At 38.6% G+C, this 21,567-nt stretch overlaps 1 protein-coding gene across 7 annotated transcripts in view; it reads left to right on the forward strand.

Annotated features, from left to right (window-relative positions):
• The window catches only part of LOC124780080 (protein transport protein Sec23A), a 103,939-nt gene extending 82,787 nt beyond the window's left edge, over positions 1 to 21,152 (forward strand). For all 7 annotated transcript variants that reach the window (XM_047253758.1, XM_047253773.1, XM_047253765.1 and 4 more), the window contains one exon: positions 20,841 to 21,152. In XM_047253758.1, coding sequence (XP_047109714.1) covers positions 20,841 to 20,927 — 87 coding nt within the window. In that variant the 3' untranslated portion in view covers positions 20,928 to 21,152. The remainder of the gene's footprint in view (positions 1 to 20,840) is intronic.
• Positions 21,153 to 21,567: the final 415 nt, after the last annotated feature.

A 21,567-nucleotide genomic window follows, 5' to 3' on the forward strand; every position in this document is an offset into this window, starting at 1 on the left:
GTGAACTGCTCTCCACTCATGAGAACAAAAAAGAGTTGCAAGTACTGAAGGATATAAATAAGAAGCTAGAATTACAGAAGGCAGATAAGGGCATTACGTGATTGTAATACATGATATGGACTACATTGAGAAAACCAAGAAGTTGTTGTTGTTATGGATAACATGTTTCAACAATAAGAAACCTTAGACATATAGTTATGAACCCATGAATCCCAGAAATATTCTCGTGAAATAAAGCTGTGTAAAGACGAAAAATCTATACATCTAATCATGAATAATACACATTGCCCAAATTATAAATCAAAGAAGCAGAGGTACACCTCATCAATCTTGTATTATTAGGAACAGTTATAAACTTGCTGATGAAATCAAAGATGTAGTCCGTACCACAAAGAGCATCAGTAGCATTATTACAAATTACCACTCTATATACAAACATCCCATAAAATATACAATCACCTCACATACGAAAAAATGGCAATAGGAGAAGTGACTGCGCTAGTAGAAGTGTTGGAACTAATACAGTCTTTCAAGTATTTCACTTTTAATTGAAAAATTTATCAATAGAATGATGGATTGGCATTTGGTAACAGCTTGGATGGGGCTTATCCGATATTTTTGTAAATAATCAGAAAAACGAATTTTTCGAGGTAAATCCTGATATTAAATGGAAAAATCAATTGTGGACAGCATGTGGATGCTTCATTTTTATCATACATGGGAGACAAAAATGACATTGAAAACTTAGCATAAAAATTGTGTTCCCAGCACCTGAAGATTAAGCTTACTATGAAGTTTGAGGTAGACAAATCATATAAGCTACCTAGATTTAACTCTAACAAATGATAGAAAGAAAGGATTTACCATATTTATGAAATCTACAGGTAGAGATATCGTTATCAATAAGCACTTGTGCCATCCTTCATGTGTATTTTAATGTGGTGGTGTAGAGATCATTAAGAGTGTTGTTCTGCCATTGTCAAGTTGGAAGAGAACTGAACATTTTAAATCAAGTAGTCATGGTAAAAATGTGTAATAAGATAAAAAAAGAAGAACTAAAACAAATAAACAGAGGTCACATCACAGGTGAGGAAAAACCAAGAACAAAAGATGTGTGCCTATTACCTACAACAGAAATACTTATGACAAAATCGATAGACACTTTTTTAAAGCAAATGTAACAATAGGCTTAAAACAAAAAGTAGGCTAAAATTCTTGCTCCATCAAAAAGTCTGTAATAGTAGAAATAAATTTTGGGTTTCAGGTGTGTATAGGATTAAGTGCAATACTGCAGTAAATAGTACGCAGGGCAAATGGGCAGGAACTTTGAAACTAGATGCAGGAAGTGTGCACACACTATCAAAACAAAATGATCTTTGAGGCACATATGACAATTTTAAGGACCCTGTTTTGAATATTGATCAAAATTTGGGCAGCCTAGGCAGAAGCCGGTTACCTGACATCTTGGATGAAATCAAAATTTACCGCTGCAAAAACAGAGATCTGATCCTAACCATGAATAAGCAGAGCATATTGTGTCAGAATGCCTAGTTTAAGACGTATGAAGACTTACTAATGTGATGAATGTTACTTATGGATGGAGAGTTTGTGGCGGGATAGCTGGAACATAACTAAATCGGTGAAGAGCCCCTTCTGTGCAGCCCTCTGTGCATGCCAGTGGTTAGCAGATGACTGTTTGGCTTGTGGCACAACACCAAAGCGGTTACTATGAGAGCAAGCATACTGCATCGGAAGCAGGCTGAATCAACTCCTTGTATACGGATGCTACCTGTGCTTTTAAATCAAATAATATTGTGAGTTGTTAATGATGCTTTTATGCTTGACAAGCCACAAGTTTTAATCGTGTATTTCCAAGACTATTATTCTGAACAAACAAACAATTATTAGTTCAGTTAGGAAATGTTTTTGTCATTCACATGTGAGAAATGTACGTGATGCAACATGGTGGCAGTTGTCTTAGGGTTATTTGAATAATATGCACTCTTCCAGACCCCTATTATATCCTATAACGTAGCATGTAAATTTTGCTGATAAGTTGTACAGGTTACTTTTGTAAATCATGTAGTCAGGTATGTTCTTTTACCTTTGATGTTTGATGGTGTTATAGTACCAATGTTGTATGTTGTATGTTGTAGAGTAGATGCTGATTAGTTACAATTATGTTCAGAAAAAACAGAACACCATGAACGACTAGAGATAGGATGTTCATATTCACCAGACATGTACGTTAGTATGTTCTGCAGAGATGATTAGCATTTGAACCATGTTGACCCACAGGTTCTAAGTCAGCATTCATATCACTGCACAACACCACCTACCAGTAAAATGCACCTATCACTCTTGTTGTTGCTATGAACCAAAGGTAATGAATCAGTGTGACTTGAGAAGATGTGCAGGATGACTAGCAGATGTATGTGTGAACTGTGCCATCAAATCACTGAGTTTGAAAGAGGGCGCATTATTGGCATGAGAGAAAAATCCGGGAAGTTGCTGTTCGTGTGAGATGTGTTTTGTCAGTGTGAGGGTGTGTGCAGAATTGTACATCGAAGGCCATAGAACATGATGAGGTGGGTCAGGTTGCACATTCAGACCACCCCTCCCTCCCTTCCCCTCCACCCAAGAAGACTGGAACCTTATCAGAATGGCATTGCAGGACACACCTGCATCCTCATTCACTCCTGCGCAACAGTGGAGCAGTGTAACACATCATACACCGTCAGGGGTGACAGTCCATCGCTGTTTATTATGGCATGCGTTACATGCATATCGTCCACTTCTCCGCGTACCTTTGATGAATGTGCAGAAACATGCTAGACGGCAATGGTGTAAGGACAAGAATGGCATCTGACAGTGTTTTTGGACTGGCCCTTAAAAAAAATGAAAGCGATCTAGACAGACAATTAAAAAAGAAAGTTGAGTAGGTTGTTAGCTCTTGAACAGCTGTAGTTGCAGCACAGATGGATACACAGATAAATAAGATTGTACAACACTTGTTTGTAACACTTCATATTTTTGAGTATAGGGGTCCAGCAAAATCTAATCTACATCTATACTCTGCAGACCATGGTGAAGTGCATGCCAGACGGTATATACTGTTGTACCAGTTATCAGGGTTTTTTCTTCACGTATGGAGCACAGGAGGAATAATTGTGCAAATGCCTCCATGTGTGCTATAATTAATTTAATCTTGCCCTTACAATCCATATGGGAGTGATATGAATGGGATTGTAGTATATTCCTAGAGTCATTACTTAAAGCTGGTTTTTAAAACTTTCTAGTTAGGCTTTCTTGGGGTAGTCTACATTTGTTTTCAAGATTGTGCCAGTTCAGTTTCTTCAGTATCTCTGTGACACTCTCCCACAGGTCAAACAAACCTGTGATCATTCCACTCTACAATGGGTCACGTGATTTGTAAATAATCTCCCTTATATCCTACCAGTAAACCAAAGTCTGCCACTGCCAGAAACTTCAAATGGCTTGTGACACTTCACTCTTATAGTTTGGCAGTGATGCTTCCATCTGTTGGCCAGCAAAGCTATGTGCAATTTTACAGGGAATATGACAAAACATGGACGGTAAATAGTTTGGACAGGAAGAGAATAGAAGCTTTCGAAATATGGTGCTACAGAAGAATGCTGAAGATTAGATGGGTAGATCACATAACTAATGAGGAGGTATTGAATAGAATTGGGGAGAAGAGGAGTTTGTGGCACAACTTGACGAGAAGAAGAGACCAGTTGGTAGGACATGTTCTGAGGCATCAAGGGATCACAAATTTAGCATTGGAGGGCAGTGTGGAGGGTAAAAATCGTAGAGGGAGACCAAGAGATGAATACACTAAGCAGATTCAGAAGGATGTAGGTTGCAGTAGGTACTGGGAGATGAAGAAACTTGCACAGGATAGGGTAGCATGGAGAGCTGCATCAAACCAGTCTCAGGACTGAAGACCACAACAGCAACAACAACATGACAAAATAGAATCTTTTGGATGAGACATGTTGTATGTAATATCCAGACTATTCTCTTAGGTTCAAAAGAACCACTTGTATTCCCAAATAGTGTAGATTGATATGAGTGTACATGATGAGGAGTTTAGTAAATTGGTGTTTCCCATGTAGAATAAGGGGGGGGGGGGGGGGTGGCAATTTGGCATATTGCAAGCAACCTCCCAAATGTAACAAATCACTATCTGAGGAGTAGGTGTTCAGACACCCTTATCTTTGATGTGCTAGGTAGACATTGCCCTTTGATTAAAGCATTGATTTCCTAAAACAAACACATGCCAAGTGTCTGCAACCTGAGGTGTGTTCCTCTCAAAAGAAAATCTGCCAGCTAGTCTTTGCTGTCGCCACTGAGGCGGTGATGAGGATGATAGGATTTCTCTAACACACAAACATTTTCCCAGTTGAAAGATTGTCATTTATCAGTCCAAGAGTTATGACAGAATCAGTCCTGATTATTGCTTTGCCAAGGCCAGAGGTTGCGTAATATGTAGAAGTATTTGATAATCTAATATGCATGGGAAGTGGATCACAGTAATAGGTAAAGGAATAGAAGAAAGATTTATGGGAGAACAAGGGATTGATAGTAGGAGTGAGAGAGGAGAAAGACAAATTGTGTTCTGAAATAAATTTCTGTTTGTAACAGTAAATAAATTGTTCGAAAATGAGAAGAGGAAGTGGTACATGTGGTAAAGGCCTGGAGATACACAAGGTTTCCAGCTTGATTACATCATTGTCAGATAGGGATTCCAAAATAAGATATCAGATGTAAAGCATACCCAGGAGCACAATTTGGTGATGATGAAGAACAGAGTCAAGTAAAAGAAAAGCTGGGAACCAATGTGAAAAGAAGTGGGATACTGAAGTATTGAGGGGAAAAGGTGCATTTGAAGTTCTCTAAGGCTGTAGATACTATGATAATGAATACCACAGCAGGTCCGTCAGTGGAAGAGGGATGGACATTTCTAAAAGGGGCAGTCACAGAAGTTGGACAGACTATTATAAGTACAAGGAAGGTAACTCAAAAGAAACCTTAAATAATGGAAAAAATACTTGAATGATGAAAGATGGCAGTACAAATATGTACAGAGAATTTCAGGACTACAGAAATTTAAATCATTTATGAATGAAATAAATCGGAAGTGCAAGGAAGTCAAGGCGAAATGGGGACAAGGAAAATGTGAAGAAATTGAAAAAGACGTGGAAGGACAGGTTCAGCATACAGAAAACTCGAAATGACCTTCGATGAAACTAAAATGATGGACTTCAACATTGAGAGTGCTATGGTAATTCCAAGGAAAGAATGGATAGTTGGAAAGAGTACATTGAAGATGTCTGTGAGGGAGAGGACTTCTCTGATGACAAAGGGGATCCAGTATTAGAATCAGAGTTTAATAGAGCTGTGGAAGACTACTGATCAAATAAGGCAGAAAGGACAGATAATATTTCTTTGGAATTTCTGAACTCATTGGGAGAAGTGGCAATTAAATGGTTATTCAAGTCAAATCAGTGAGTCAGGAGATGTATCACCAGGTTTTGTAAAAAATATCATCCATATAATCCCAAAAATGACAAAGGCACACAAGTGTGAGAACTATCACATAGTCAGCCTAATGGCTCATGCAAACAGGCTGCTGACAAGAATAATATGCAGAGGAAAGGAAAATAAAATTGAGGAGCTGCTAGGTATCAATGAGTTTGGATTTTGGAAAGGTAAAAGCACCAGAGATTGATAATGGAAGCAAGACCTGAGAAAAATCAAGATAAATACTTCTGTAGGATTTGCACCTTGAAGAGCATTTGATGGTATAAAATGGATCAGGGTGCTAGAAATTCTGAGCGAAATTCATGTAAGCTACAGGGAAAGATGGATAATACACAAAAAGAGAGAACAATAAGTATAGAAGACCAAGAACAAAGTGCTAGAATTTAAAAAAAAGGTGTAAGACAGGTATGTAATCTTTTGCCTCCTACTGTTCAGTCTACGCATCAAAGAAGCAATGATGAAAAAAAAGCATCATGAGTGGCATTAACATTCAGGGCAAAAGCATTTCAGTGATACGATGCCGTTGCTATTGTCAGTGAAAGTGAAGAAGAATTACAGAATATTTTGAATGTGGAATGAACCATCTAATGAGTGCAGAACACGGATTGTGAGTAAACTGAAGAAAGATGAAAGTAATGAGAACTATTGAGAATGAGACTGGCCTTAAATTTGACGTCAAAACTGGGGACCATGAAGTAGATAAAGTTAAGGAATTCTGCTACCTTGGGAGATAGAATAATACATGATGGATGAAGCAAGGAGGATATAAACAGCAGATTTGGACAGCAAAGAGAGCATTCCTGGCCAAGAAAATCAGCTTGTATCAAATATCAACTTTAATGTGAGCAAGAAATTTCTGGGAAAGTAGGTATTGTATGGTAGTGAAACGTAGATTGTCAGTAAACCAGAAAAGAACAGAATCAAGGTATCTGAGCGTGGTGGTATAGAGGAATGATGAAAATTAGAAGGCCTGATAAGATAATGAGTGAGGTGGTTCTCTGCAGAATTGGTGAAGAAAGGAACACATGGGAAACACTGACAGGAAGAAGGGCATTTTTTAAAACATCAGGGGATAACTTTCATGGTAGTAGAGGGAGCTGTAGAGGATAAAAACTGTAGAGGAAGACAGAGATTGGAGTTCATCCAATAGATAATTGATGAAGTAGGGTGCAAGAGCTACTCTGAGATGATGAAGTTGTACAAGAGAGGATTTTGTGGTGGGCCACATCAAACCAGTCAGGAGTCTGATCAATCTATCCTCTGTCAGAACTGCTAACAGTAAAAAATGTGGGAGTGTTGTTCTCTTTATGGGTGCTAACTGGCTCTTGCTTCACATTAGTGGAGAACAGTTATCCATAAAAGTTATGTACAAGTCTTTGGCATATGCTCACTATGATGTGTCACATCAGACATGAATATAAGAGTTCCCTTGTTCCATCATTTGGACTCAGGTTGGAACAGTAGTTCGAAATAGTTCAGGATGGATTGACATCCAGGTGTGCCGTCTAACACCTAGACTATGGGGGCAGGACTTTTTCCCACCATAGTCCACCAGCCAGTCCTAGTCTTGAACTAGGATTTGTCATAAAATGGATATTGGTGTTACTAATCCCAGAGGCTCCTGAATGTGTGCAGCAGACCATAATATATTTCTTTTAGTTGCTATTGTGTCCAAGATGTGTCACTGTCTTGTGGAAAAATCTGTCTCCTTCATGGCTCCAAGTACCACGGTGTTTGATTGGATAACCTGTCCTTTAGTCCCCCAGATCATATATAACTGCCATGAATTAATGAGTCACTTAGACAGTGGCAGTTGTATTTGCTTCAACAGCAAAGGCAACTCTTAATAAATTAAGACTAGGCTGACTTCCATTTTAGTTTCTCCAGCAAATCATTCATCTGGGACTTACAAGAGACTGTAAGTACACGGAGGATGGCTGAAAAAAGAAACGGGCTGCATGTGAGGCCGAATGGAAGATGTTTCAATCAATAAGCTGTTTGAATTAATTTATTCCCCAGCTTTATTAGCTAACAGCTCTCAAAACCCCTCAGTCACCTCAGGTAGCAAGTTAGGCTCAATTTGCAAAGTATCATTAAGAGTGGGGACACCTCGTTCATGTGAAGATCAATCAAAGACTCTTTCCCATTTAGTGCGCTCTTGCCTCTCTCTCTTGAGTAAATGATGCGGCAAATAAAACCAGTCTGTAGATTCTTCCATTGGAGTCAACTCGACATGGCCATTTTTAATATATTTCAACATTAATTGTCATAAACTCATTTAAGGTTATCATTTCTCAATAATCTCCTTTCCAAGGCAATGAAATGCCTCTCAGCATTGTGAATGTTGTGTAGAATGACAGAGGATTTTCGAGAGGGATAAACTACTCGCCTCTGGTCTTCAAGTATGTAGAACACTTGAAATTATACAAATACCACAAAGTTTTTTTTTTCTGTGGATTAAATGTTCTTCATTGTTCCTGATTCCAGTTGCTTTGAAGCCTGAGAATCTATGAATTGTGTCGTCATTCAACACTTCAAAAGCTTGGTTAATGATATAATAGTGGTGTGCTTTGCTAAGGTTCCTGGGTGGCATCCACTGAGATACCACCCAAGTTTGGAGGACAATAATGCTAGAGACTGGGTAATATGTATTGGTTATGCGTCATCCACTACCTTCAAGTGATGATCTGCTCCAGTAAGTAAATTTATAGGAATGTCACATTCTCCTCCAGTGGGATCTACCAGCTATAAGATTTTGATGTGTTAAGTTAACTTGACATCCCTGGGTGCTCTTCCATGTGCTTCTTAGCTAGAGAAGTACAAGTCAGCAAGATATGGATCTGAAAGATGATTCGAGTGCTTTACTTGCAAAGGCATGGTGTCAATCACATTTAAGTATTGTTCCGTCTTTGGCTACTGAAGACTGATTGGCTGCTGGCATCCAGAATACAGCATGCAAGTCTATTCTCACCTGCAGGCCGCATCAAATATCCACGTCTCATCTGAAGGGGAGTGACACTTAAGCTTCCTGTGATGATACCGTTTGCTGAAATGATGGGGACATTGGAAGGATCAGATGGTTTCAGGCTGTCACAGACTGAGGGTAATGCCTCCTTTTGCAGTAAGGACAGGCAGCTCTTTCTGAATTTGAACAGTCTCTGACAGAGTAATCCTGATTAAGACAGAGAGAATACTGATTTATTATCTTAAGATATTAAGATGTTCCAGAACATCTTTTAATGTTTTGCAGTCTTGTATTGAGTGGCTGCATTGAACACAAATTGCATAGTAAGGCTCCATGGTATGCCTAATGTTGCACTTCAAATGACCTCACTTGGAATGAACGTTAAGAGCTGTGGCGACAGGTAGTCTGTTCAGGGATGAGCTGTCTTAGCAAATCTTTTGTGTGGTGAGCATTCCGTTGACCTATTCCCCTGAAAATTCCATTAATTTTAGTATGTTTTCTTTGTATTGTTTCAGCCTTTTGACATGGATTTTCCAGCAGCAGCAAGTGTCTATGGGAGGGTACACAAAATTTTTGATGCAAGAATCTTGCCTTAGGCATTTCCATTCTTGCCCCTAGTATTTCCGACCTTGGATCTGTCCCTTGCATTCTATGGATGTTGAATTAAGACTTTCAGGACATTCAGATCGAATGTATTTTATCTCCTCTAAGTAATTAATCATAGCTAACACTTGGTTTAAGAATCATGAAAGAAGGCTGTATACGTGGAAGAGGCCTGGAGACACTGGAAGGTTTCACATAGATTATATAATGGTAAGACAGAGATTAGGAACCAGGTTTTAAATTGTAAGACATTTCCAGGGGCAGATGTGGACTCTGAACACAATCTTATGGTTATAAACTGTAGATTAAAACTGAAGAAACTGCGAAAAGACGGGAATTGAAGGAGGGGGGACCAGGGTAAACTGAAGGAACCAGAGGTTATAGAGAGTTTCAGAGAGAGCATTAGGGAACGATTGACAAGAGCAGGGGAATGAAATACAGTAGAAGAAGAATGGGTAGCTTTGAGCGATGAAATAGTGAAGGCAGCAGAGGATCAACTAGGTAAAAAGACGAGGGCTAGTAGAAACCCGTGGGTAATGGAAGAGATATTGAATTTAAATGATGAGAGGAGAAAATATAAAAATGCAGTAAATGAAGAAGGCAAAAAGGAATACAAACATCTCAAAAATGATATCGACAGGAAGTGCAAAATGGCTAAGCAGGGATGGCTAGATACAAGGGTAAGGATCTAGAGGCATATATCACTAGTGGTAAGATAGATACTGCCTACAGGGAAATTAAAGAGACCTCTGGAGAAAAGAGAACCACATGTATGAATATCAAGAGCTCAGATGGAAAACCAGTTCTAAGCAAAGAAGGGAAAGCAGAAAAGTGGAAGGATTATATAGACGGTCTATACAAGGGCGATGTACTTGAGGACAATATTAGGGAAATTGAAGAGGGCATAGATCTAGATGAAATGGGAGATACGATACTGCGTGAAGAATTTAACAGAGCACTGAAAGACCTAAGTCAAAACAAGGCCCCGGGAGTAGAGAACATTCCATTAGAACTACTGATGGCCTTGGGAGAGCCAGCCTTGACAAAACAGTACCATCTGGTGAGCAAGATGTATGAGACAGGCGAAATACCCTCAGATTTCAAGAATAATATAATAATTCCAGTCCCAAAGGATGCAGGTGTTGACAATTAATCAACTATCAGTTTAATAAGTCACAGTTGCAAAACACTAACACGAATTTTTTTACAGATGAATGGAAAAAACTGGTAGAAGCCAACCTCAGGGAAGAGCAGTTTGGATTCCGTAGAAATGTTAGAATGCGTGAGGCAATACTGACCCTATGACTTATTTTAGAAGGTAGATTAAGGAAAGGCAAACATACATTTCTAGCATTTGTGTATTTAGAAAAAGCTTTTGACAATGTTGACTGGAATACTCTCTTTCAAATTCTGAAGGTGGCAGGGGTCAAATGCAGGGAGTGAAAGGCTATTTACAATTTGTACAGAAACCAGATGGCAGTTATAAGAGTCGAGGGGCATGAAAGGGAAGCAGTGGTTGGGAAGGGAGTGAGACAGGGTTGATGCCTATCCCTGATGTCATTCAATCTGTATATTGAGCAAGCAGTAAAGAAAACCAAAGAAAAATTTGGAGTAGGAATTAAAATCCATGGAGAAGAAATAAAAACTTTGAGGTTTGCTGGTGACATTGTAATTCTATCAGAGACAGCAAAGGACCTGGAAGAACAGTTGAACGGAATGGACAGTGTCTTGAAAAGAGGGTGTAAGACAAACATCAACAAAAGCAAAACAAGGATAATGGAATGCAGTCGAATTAAATCGGGTGATACTGCCAGAATTAGATTAGGAAATGAGACACTTAAAGTAGCAGATGAGTTCTGCTATTTCGGGAGCAAAATAACTGATGATGGTCGAAGTAGAGAGGACACAAAATGTAGACTGGCAATGGCAAGGAAATCATTTCTGAAGAGGAGAAATTTGTTAACGTCAATCGTAGATTTAAGTGTGAGGAAGCCGTTTCTGAAAGTATTTGTATGGAGTGTAGCCATGTATGGAAGTGAAACGTGTGCAGTAAATAGTTTAGATAAGAAGAGAATAAAGCTTTCGAAATGTGGTGCTACAGAAGAATGCTGAAGATTGGATGGGTAGATCACATAACTAATGAGGAGATACTGAATAGAATTGGGGAGAAGAGAAATTTGTGGCACTACTTGACTAATTTGTGGCACTACTTGACTAATTTGTGGCACTACTTGACTAATTTGTGGCACTACTTGACTAAAAAAAGGGATCGATCGGTAGGACATGTTGTGAGGCATCAAGTGATCGTAGAGGGAGACCAAGAGATGAATACACTAAGCAGATTCAGAAGGCTGTAGGGTGCAGTAGTTACTTGGAGATGAAGAAGCTGGCACAGGATAGAGTAGCATGGAGAGCTGCATCAAACCAGTCTCTGGACTGAAGACCGCAGCAACAACAACAACAACAACAACAAGTAAATTGCAGTGAGCCAATATTTTTTGGCTGTGATCTCCATCTGTTACCTAAAGAATTAGCCTACTGCTCTTCTAAGTAGAAGCAATCACTGCAATGCCATTGACTAGGTGTTTGGGCTTACCTTCTGGACATCCCCAAAGGAATAAGCATTCATTGATAACTGGCACAAATAAATTACTGTTGATAGAACATTTAAACTGTTCTCAATATCTGCATGAACTCTCAGTGTCTCCAGAGTAGTGTTAAAGCGTATTAGCTGGCTACTGAACAGTAGTAGTGATTTTGCGTATGACTGGTTCATTCAGAAGGCTGTGGCTGTGACACACAGTATTTTCTTGATACCATGTTGGGCTTTAAAAATTGTGGCTCTCACCTTGTCAAGATATTCATTATAGAGAGCTAAATCTGTGGTACTCTCCTTGTCTGGCAGAAGGTTGTGGAGCAGAATGTGCTTTTGGTCTGGTTCTTGACTTGTCCTTGCCTATTGTTTGGCAGCTCAGTTCTTGGAAGTTGGTGGCAATGTGTGCACAGTACTGTCATTGCAAAGGTGGCAATGACATAGTATAAAGCACAGCTTTGACTCTAGTGTGATATAATTTTCTGCTGACAGGCTTATGGAGTATTTATACAGATGTAGATTTAACTCATTCACAGGAATGTTGATATAGTCGACAAGTTGTTATATACAGTGTCTGCATAGAAGAATATTGTTTTGGAAGCGGTAGACAGTATGTTTCTCATGTTAGTGATTCATTCATTTCCGTGTCTCGTCATCATTTCCAGAAGGTAGCAACTCCGAAGGCCTTGTTGTTTCCCTTGATCAGGTCGTGTGTTGTGCAGGGTTGTTCAAGCTGAGGCCAAATTAGCAGGTGGGCTGGGTCTTATGTTGTTCCGCACTTGCTGGATGTATCTCCATCAGCTGGAAGAATGCCCCATTTTTGCATGTTGGTCTTGCAAAGAGGAACGCCCACCCTAAGATGATTGAGCAATCTCCAAATAGGCTAGAGCAAGTCATTTCCTGGGGATTGCTCTTCCTTTACAAGGATATCGGTTGGTAGATTGCTCTTCCACCTGGTGACGCGGTTAGACTCTGGTGTTCCCTGTAGTGGTTGAGACCTGGCAATGAAGCTCTTTCTCAACTTCAGTCAATGGTACAGTCTGATGATTGTGCAGTGGATGTTGGTATCATAAGTTTGCTTAGCCCTCTCTACATCAGCAGCAACAGCCCTTCTAATAGTGGGGGGAGCTATTCCAACAATCAAGTAGATTTTATCGACTGGAGTTGGCTTTGTACATCCCGACAAGATTCGCACGGTCTCATTGATTGCAATATCAACCTGTTTGGTGTAAGTGGATGCAGGCCACACAGGTGAAGCATACTCTGCAGCAGACATACAAAAGCATGAGCCGAAATTCTCAGGACGGGAGGACTTGCTCCCCAGGTGGTGGATGTGAGCTTCCTCAAGATGTTATTCTGTGAACTAACTTTCAGCCTGGTGTTACGGCAATGTTTCCTGAAGGACAGAGTTCGGTCAAGGGTAACACCCAGATATACTGGTGTTTAACAATGCTCCAGTCATTTGCCTGGCCATGTAATGTCCAGTTCCCGCCGAGCTTCCCTATTCTTCATGTGAAATGCGCACACTTGAGTCTTGTTATGATTTGGCTTTAGATGATTGGCTTTGTAGTAGGAGCCAAGCATATCTAATGCAGAAGTCAACTTTTCCTCTACTTCTTCAAACGTCTTTCCTTGAGCAGCCACTGCAGTATCCTCAGCATAGATGAAAAGACTGGAATTTTCCGTTATGGGCTGGTCATTAATGTAAACATTGCAGAGCAAAGGGGCGAGCACACTGCCTTGAGGTAAGCCATTCTTTTGTGTGCACCATCTGCTCTTCTTACCATGGAGAGAGACTTGGAATCTTCTGTTCTGCAGGAACGTACCAATAAGGGATGTTAGTTGGTAATCCTTGATGAGTTGGTAGATTTTCCTCAGTAACTTTCTGTGGTTGGTAGTGTCGTATGCAGCTGTTAGGCCGATAAAGGCAACTCCTGTTATCTTATCATGTTCAAAACCATCTTCAGTGTGTTGAGTGAGGTTCAGTATCTGACTACAGCACGACTTTCCAGGTCGAAAGGATAAGATGCTCGAAGACCTTGAAACAGTGGCATAACAGTGATACTGGGCAAAAGTTTTTAGGTTTGTTTGGTTCCTTACCAGGCTTTAGTAGTGCAACCACGCGAGCTTTCCTCCAGAGCTTGGGAATATATATAACCTTGATACACATTCATTAAACATTCTAAGCAGCCATTGCAGAGCGGTATTGCCGAACTTCTTGATCTGTTCTAGTTTGATGTTATTGATGTCAGCAGCTTTGTTCAATTTCAAAGTGGAGATGGCAGAGTCTACCGGGGGTTTGTTCCAGTTGCTCCTGTGTACTCCGGCCTTTAGTCTTCCCGTTCATTAGTAACTGTGTTGCAATCTGGTCTGCTGTTATTGCGGTGATGTTTCTAGATTTCATTGGGTCACCGCTCAGGTTTTTCAGGAGATTCCAAGCCCACCTACTATTTAATTTCATGTCAAGCTTCTCTACCAACGAGGTCCACTTAGCTTTGCGATTTGCTGATATAGTTTGCAGCAGTTCCTCGCCAACTTGCATAGTGTCATCAGCAAATGTGTCTACCTCAAAAAGGTCTTTGTAGTGGTTCATTAGCTTTTTGCTGTCATCAGTCAGTCCTGGTATGTAACTTGTTCTACAGCCTCTTGGGGTGGTCCTTCTTGAAACTGTCAGGACGCATTTGACAAATGCATCATACATCTCAGGTTGCAGTGGAATCTTGGCAATTTCTGTGTCAAGCTCTTTGATGAATCTTTCCCAGTTGGCCTTCTGAAAATTAAATCTTCATATGAAAGGCATCTCCTCTGGCATTACCATGGCATTCACTTTGCAGATTACAGGTCTATGTTGTGTGGATGGGATGGACTTACCCATCATCTTGACACATTTCCCAGCAACTTTTGATGACACAAATATATTATCAGGCTTGTAGCCTCTCCTCCACCGTCTGCTGTTGGAGGATGCCGACAGCTTTGGATCCTGAATTAACTGTAGATCATAACTCTCTGCCCAGGTCTCTAGTTTCTCACCATTGGTATCTGAATTTGGGTATCCGCATGATGTGCTTCGGCAGAAATAATCACCAAGGATGAAGTTTACGTCCTGGCAGTTAAAGTTGTTAGGTGCTTCAAACATGAAGTTGACACTGGGGGGCTTGTATATAGAAGTAGCACGGAAGTGTGGCATACAAACTAAAAGAATTTCGATGTCATCCCTCTCGGTCAGAGAAGTTGATGTGGCATTTAGGTTTGGTCCGCTGAAAATGGCACTACCATATTTATCGTGAGACTGTTCCAGAACAAGTTCCGTGCCTGCAATTTTGGGCCAATGGCTATTGTAGCTTTGGTGAGTCTCTTGTACTGAAAGCATGTCGCATTTATATTCTGCACATAAATCAGCCAGTAAGGTCTCTTTGGCACACGAAAATCCCTCAGTATTTATCGAGATTATAACAAGTGGTCTTAAAAAAGACCTTCTAGGAAGATTACTACTTCTGTGTTAGTAATGACCAAATTGGATGAAAACTTTATGGAGGATGTCATAGGTCTGGATAAATTTGGGATGGTACTACATGAGGTGGAGGGGAGTGGTTATTTGCAGCCCGTTAATAGTGGTATTGGAAATTTCAGAAGGGTTCACAGTATAGTTAGGAAAATTGATGAATATTATGGGAACTTTGGTGGATTTTTACATTTAACCATTTTCTAACTGGTTGGTTGCCCCAAGTAAGCGTATCTCATTGTGACTACTTTTGTCTTTTGTACTTTTTGCACACTTATTTTTTAAAGCACAAAAAATTATGTAAATTGATTAGAACTGTATGTATAGCATAGAGGAACCAGCCTTACATTTGATGGGGTATTAAAGAAAGTGGAATTTATATGGTTTTATAGATGTAGTTCTGTCATAATGAATAAATTTCTGAAAAAATTGTATATAGTTTTCTGATAAATGTTTTTATTCTTATGTTTTTTGTTGATACCATACATTGGGGTAATAGTTTTAGATACTGAATGTCGGATATCGTAATGTCAGGTTGTGTGGGAACAATTTTTCTAATTACAAATGTGGTGTTGGTGTTTTGACTAGAATAAGTAGTAAGAATTCACTATATACAGGAGCTGGTATTTAAAATACATTTTATAACAGCTGAATATATAATTCTTATGACACATGTTTATGGAATATTCCATTGGTACATGAAGGAACATAGACATATAAAAAACTGAAATACAGAATATTAATGTCACATAATAATATTTGTTTTACAGTTTGTTGTGAACCAGCTTTCAGTGTTTTGGGCCATTGTCAGACAACTTTAGTCTTAAGTTCTCCTGAGGATGGCTTAAAAAGCCGAATCTGGTTTACAACTGTTTGTCTTCATGCCTGTCTGATCATTGTGGTTGAATGCCATGTGAAGGAACCCTGCCGTGACGGAGATTTTATCCACTCAAGGGCTAGGTATTGTGTTATCCACATCATCATTGAAATGCAGTCACCGAAATGGTGCCAAATAAAAAGATTTATTTGCATCAGGCAATCAAATCCTTGAAAGGGAACTCCTAGCCAAAATATGCCATACACACATTAGCATTTGGTTCACAATGAACTATACAATAAATATTATTGTGGAACATAAATACAGTGCAGTGTGTTTCAGTTTTTAACTGATATATGTCTACTTGACTACTCTGCAATTCACACTTAAATGTTTAGCACTGCTTTCACTCTATTTCTCTGTCGTTCCACTCTCGAGCAGAGCATGGGGAAAAATGAACTCTTAAATCTTACCGCGCAAGCTGTGATTTCTCTTACTTTGTTACAATGATCATTATTTCCTATGTAGGTGGGTATCAACAAAATATTTTTACATTCAGAGGTGCATGTGGCAGAAATTTTGTGAAAAGATCTTGCAGCAATGCAAAACACATTTGTTTTAGTGATTGTCACCCCATGTTGCATATCATATCCGTGACAATCTCGCCCAAGTCTCCCAATGATACAAAACAAGCTGCCCTGCTTTGAAGTTTTCAATGTCATTCAGCAATCCTATCTAGTAAGAATCCCATACCATGCAGTGAAATTCTAGGTGAGGACCGACAATCATAGTGTTGGCAGTCTACTGAAGGGATTTGTTTCATCTTCTAAGTGTCCTGCCAATAAAATGTAGTCTTTGATTTATTTTACCACAACATTATCTATGTGACAGTACCAATTTAAGCCATTCATAGATGTAATTCTGAGATGTTTAATTGAATTGACAGCCTTTAGATTTGTGTGATTTATCATGTAACTGAAATTAAATGGATTCCTGTTAGTACTCACGTGGATGACCTCACAGTTTTCATTATTTAGTGTCACTTGCCACTTTTCCCACCATATGGATTTGTTGTTTTAATCTAAATGACATATTATTTGTGAAAATGGTAGAAAGACAGGTTAGGAAGAATACTGGATTTTACTCTTGATATTGGAATATAAATGGGAAAAAACTAATAGCAATATGTAATATGATATGAATGAGTAAGGGTGTAGATGAATGGGTGGGAGTTTTTGAGTTTGTTTCGTAATGGGCATTAGATTTCTCTCTTAAAATGTGATAAATTCATTCAGACGTGGAATATGAGGAGATGAGTAGTAATGGGAACAACCAAATGAAAATAGTTGAATCGGCTGAATTATTGATTCATTCTTTTGAAAACCAGTGCGTGGGAACGTATGAATGAAAGCAATCAACACAGGCCATTGTAGTTTTGGATACTGGAATTATTCATTCTTTCTTTTCAGTTGAAACCAGTCTGGAGTTTTCTGATAGTTGAATCGTGTATGTATTCTTTCAGCAGAAACCATTCTTCGCTGTTTTGGTTTGTCTGAGAAATTCATTCATTCTTCTGAGAGAAACCAGTCTGTACTACTTTCATTAGTTTAACAAAGCATTTATATGAAACAGGGTACACAGTCCCAGAAGGTAGCTCTACCTCTGGTGGTACCTGTAGATATTTCAAAGGGTACACAAAAGTTAAAATTTAACGTTACACATGTTCAGTTAATTATGTACTGAGTAGACTAATTCTGCTTTTCATCATTTAAAACCGATAAATATTTTGCTGTGGATGGAGTATGTAACTGACATATAACTAATTAAGCCGAAGTGCCACTGGTGGTATAAAGTTGAGTACAAAAGGCCCCTTAGCAGTAAGTGGAGATAAAAGGAACATTGTCAAATTCTTGTGACTGTTTGCATTCTGTTTTTGTAAAAAGGTGTGATGATGTCCATTACTTAAAAATTGTTTTAATCTAGCCCTCAAACACTTGGTCAGCTATTTATTTTGTGTGCAAAATAAATATGTTGTGCTGAAGATTATGTTACCGGCTGCATAGGTACAAATCGTACCCTGAGCACAAACCTGTTTATATTTCACAGCCTTTGAAAAGTAGCAGGTACTGGTTTAGTATTTCAACAGTAGGAAGTAGCACAATTCACAGTTAAAAAACATCTCTAGCCATCACTGTTCTGAGCAGAAACATTTGATCTTTTTGACGTGGTTAAATCATTATTGTTGGCTGAGCACTGTTATTACATGTCATCACTGTTGTTATTGTTGAGTGCCAATAAATAGCTCTTAGTTCAGGCAAACCAGAAATCCATATTTAATGCAGGAAATATGAAAAATTGATATTTAAGTAAATAAATATATAAATTTTGAAAATACATTTTTACAAATATATTTTTTATTCAGCCGACCTTGAATAATATATGTGTTATTTGTCCATAAAAGAAAAGCTGGCGCCCTAGTCATGGTTCATGTAAACCAAAAACCCTGAAAAATTATGTAAGTGAAATCATTCCAACCGGAGACTGAGTGAAAACACTCATACAACTGATGTAACTGTTGGAGATTGTCAGTTGGTTGCCTCATATTGAGTGAAATCACTCAGTGAGTGAAAATATTCTTACAGTTGACTTGGCTGCAGAGTCTAGTTTCATTCAGTTATGTAATTAGACTGAAAGAAACTGGCCAGTCAGCTGTTAAAACCAGTTGGTTGCCCTGTCATCAGTGATGAGAGATGGGTGCAAGGTGGTGATGGATGTGCGATGATGAGAGTTAGATGTGAAGACTTACGGAAGAACTGTACTGGAGCAACAGGACAATTTCATTAGATACCAGACTAAAAAGAACAAGTTTTACTGGATGTGAAATAAGGGTGAATATGGATAGAGTGAAGAAAAGAGTATTTGAAACAAAAGGGAGGACAAGAGGAAAGATAGTAATGGAACTAAGTAATTGGTTGAACTCAAGAATGACTGGTTGCAATTGGGTTCAAAGTGGAATCAAAGAAAAATTGGAGGAGCAAATACATACCAACCAGCAAGCCAGAGATTGACAACATAGGAGGAGATAGGGAAAAGATAGTCACCAGTGGAGCAGACAAGAGGGTACTGAAGATTTCAGGAGGAGGACTGGAGAAAAAGAGTTTCTGGGAGGAGAAGAGGAAAATGCAATCCGTGAACCTACAGAGGCCATAATGAAAGAATGCTCATTCGAGGCAATAGACTTCCTGCTCCTGTAAATGAAAATCTGCGTTCGTTTATCATTTGCAGTATCTCTTGAAGAGATCATTGGAGTAGTTCTTTCAACAAAAACATGAACAGCTCACTAATTGTGTTTTGTTAAATCCTTGCTGATGTTTTGCTGCACAATTGTCTCGGTGTGAGCAGGATTAAAAGTCAAAGTAGAAGAAATATGAAATTCAGAATACTGAACAACTGTACTACTAAGAAAAAGAAAAAAAACTCAAAATTAATGGAATGCTGTGAATCCCCTCATAGGTTTTTAATTTGATAGAACACTAGGAATACTGCCCCCCTCCCTCCCTTTGTCTTGGAGATAGAAGAGATTACATTATTTGATTGTGTGATGACATGTGTAACATGATAAAATCTGGTTTCAGAACAAGCTATTGTGATAAACTTGTGTTAAAAGAGATGAAATGTCAGACTGAAAATAAAATCATCAACAACAAGAATCAGGGAGGTACACAAAAAGAGTGTGAAGTATAGAATACACAGAGAACTAGAGTGTGAAAATATGTTAGGTTTACTCAGTGCAAATACTGAAGAAAGAAAAGTGACATGAAAAAAATGAGGACATCTGAATTTATGTTCTCAGTGTGTGAGAACAATGCTTCATCCTACCTCATGACAGCCAGCCTTGACACCATCTGCTCATTTTGGATTCCCTCACCCCCTACCCCCCAGTACACACCTCAGGCCTGACACTTGGGCATTCAGTACTCCTTTTCATTTCCTTCTCCATAAAATGTTTTCATTTTGTATCCTTCTGGCTTAAAAAAGTTTGTTGTTGAATATCAAGTAAAACAACTGTTTATAATACAATGGGGATGCTGAGTCGTAGATTTAAGGCTGTCACAAATAACGCTTTCAACCTGCAAGGCCTTCTTCAAACAGTGTCTGTCTGTCTGTCTGTTTTTGCCAAAGGACTTGTGGGCCAAAAGCTATTTGTGACAATCTTTTTGTTGTACCTATCTGCAATTCACCATCTCTGCTATATGGTGAGTAGCAACTTTCCTTTCATAATGTTATTACATTCCATAGTGGATTTTTCATTGTTTGATTTTTAACTGTTTGTTATTTTACTTTTAATAAACTTGTGTGAAAGAAAGGATTAAAGGTAATTTTTGTAAATGTATTGTGTTTTTTAATGAAACTGAGATTAGTCAGCTCTGTGTAGTCAGTTTTAGTAGAGATTTGTACAGCGTTGTCTTTAGAAAAATACTGCCTGCTTAAATCATGTTGGAAATATTCAATTGTGTAACATTTCTTTGAAAGTGAATCATTTTGAAACTGGAAAAAAAACTGCATATGTTACAGTGGCTTTGTGAGTGACACAGAATTATATATTTTTTTAAAATTTTGATGAACAGCTACATTTTTAATTTTAATTAACAGCCACAGTCCTCACAATGTAATCCATAATGGATCTTGAATTTTGGTTGGAGTAGTTTGTATATATTTAAAAAAAAAATTAATTCTGTAGGACTGTTTAACTACCTTGCATAATGATTATGTACTCTTTTTGTATTTGTAGGAAAGTGGTGCTCCTGTTCTCACTGATGATGTCAGCCTGCAGTTATTTATGGAACACTTGAAGAAGCTAGCTGTGTCCTCTTCTTAACAACAGCTAGCATCATAACTCTGTTGTGTTCCAGATATGGACTAATTCATAAATGTTTACATTATTTGTTGCTGTAATACCGCTAAAGATATTTAGTGATGTACTTTTTGTAATATACATATAATGAGCATTGGGTACATCAAATCATATACATATTCCAAGAAATTTGTCAATTATTGTAAATAATTTTTGCCCTTTAAAATAAATAGCTAGATTTTTATTGTATTGTAGGTGCTTTTATGGCTGTTTGGTTTGTTGTAAACTTTAGGGGCTCAGTTTAGAAAGCCATATACAAAGTATGTTATTCATATATGATAGGAACATGTGAAAGTTTGCTGAACTATATTCCCTGCATAACAGGATTTTCTTTTTATGCTGGACATATTACAATCATTGTCACTACCACTATATATCTGCAACAAGAACATCAGTTCAAATGTGTCCACCCATCCTGATTCAGTTTTTCCATGATTTTCTTAAATCTCTGAAGGCAGGATGGTTCATGCGAGAAGTGTGTGGAAGATTTCCTTTCCCAACCTCAGCTTGTGTTGCCTCTTACAACCTCATCAGTGATGGGGATGGTAAACCCTGATCTTACTTCCTTCTTTGAAATTCACAAGTCATTTGCAAGTGGGATTGA

Source organism: Schistocerca piceifrons, chromosome 1 (genome assembly GCF_021461385.2).
Source record: "Schistocerca piceifrons isolate TAMUIC-IGC-003096 chromosome 1, iqSchPice1.1, whole genome shotgun sequence".
Taxonomy (NCBI): Eukaryota; Metazoa; Arthropoda; class Insecta; order Orthoptera; family Acrididae; genus Schistocerca; species Schistocerca piceifrons.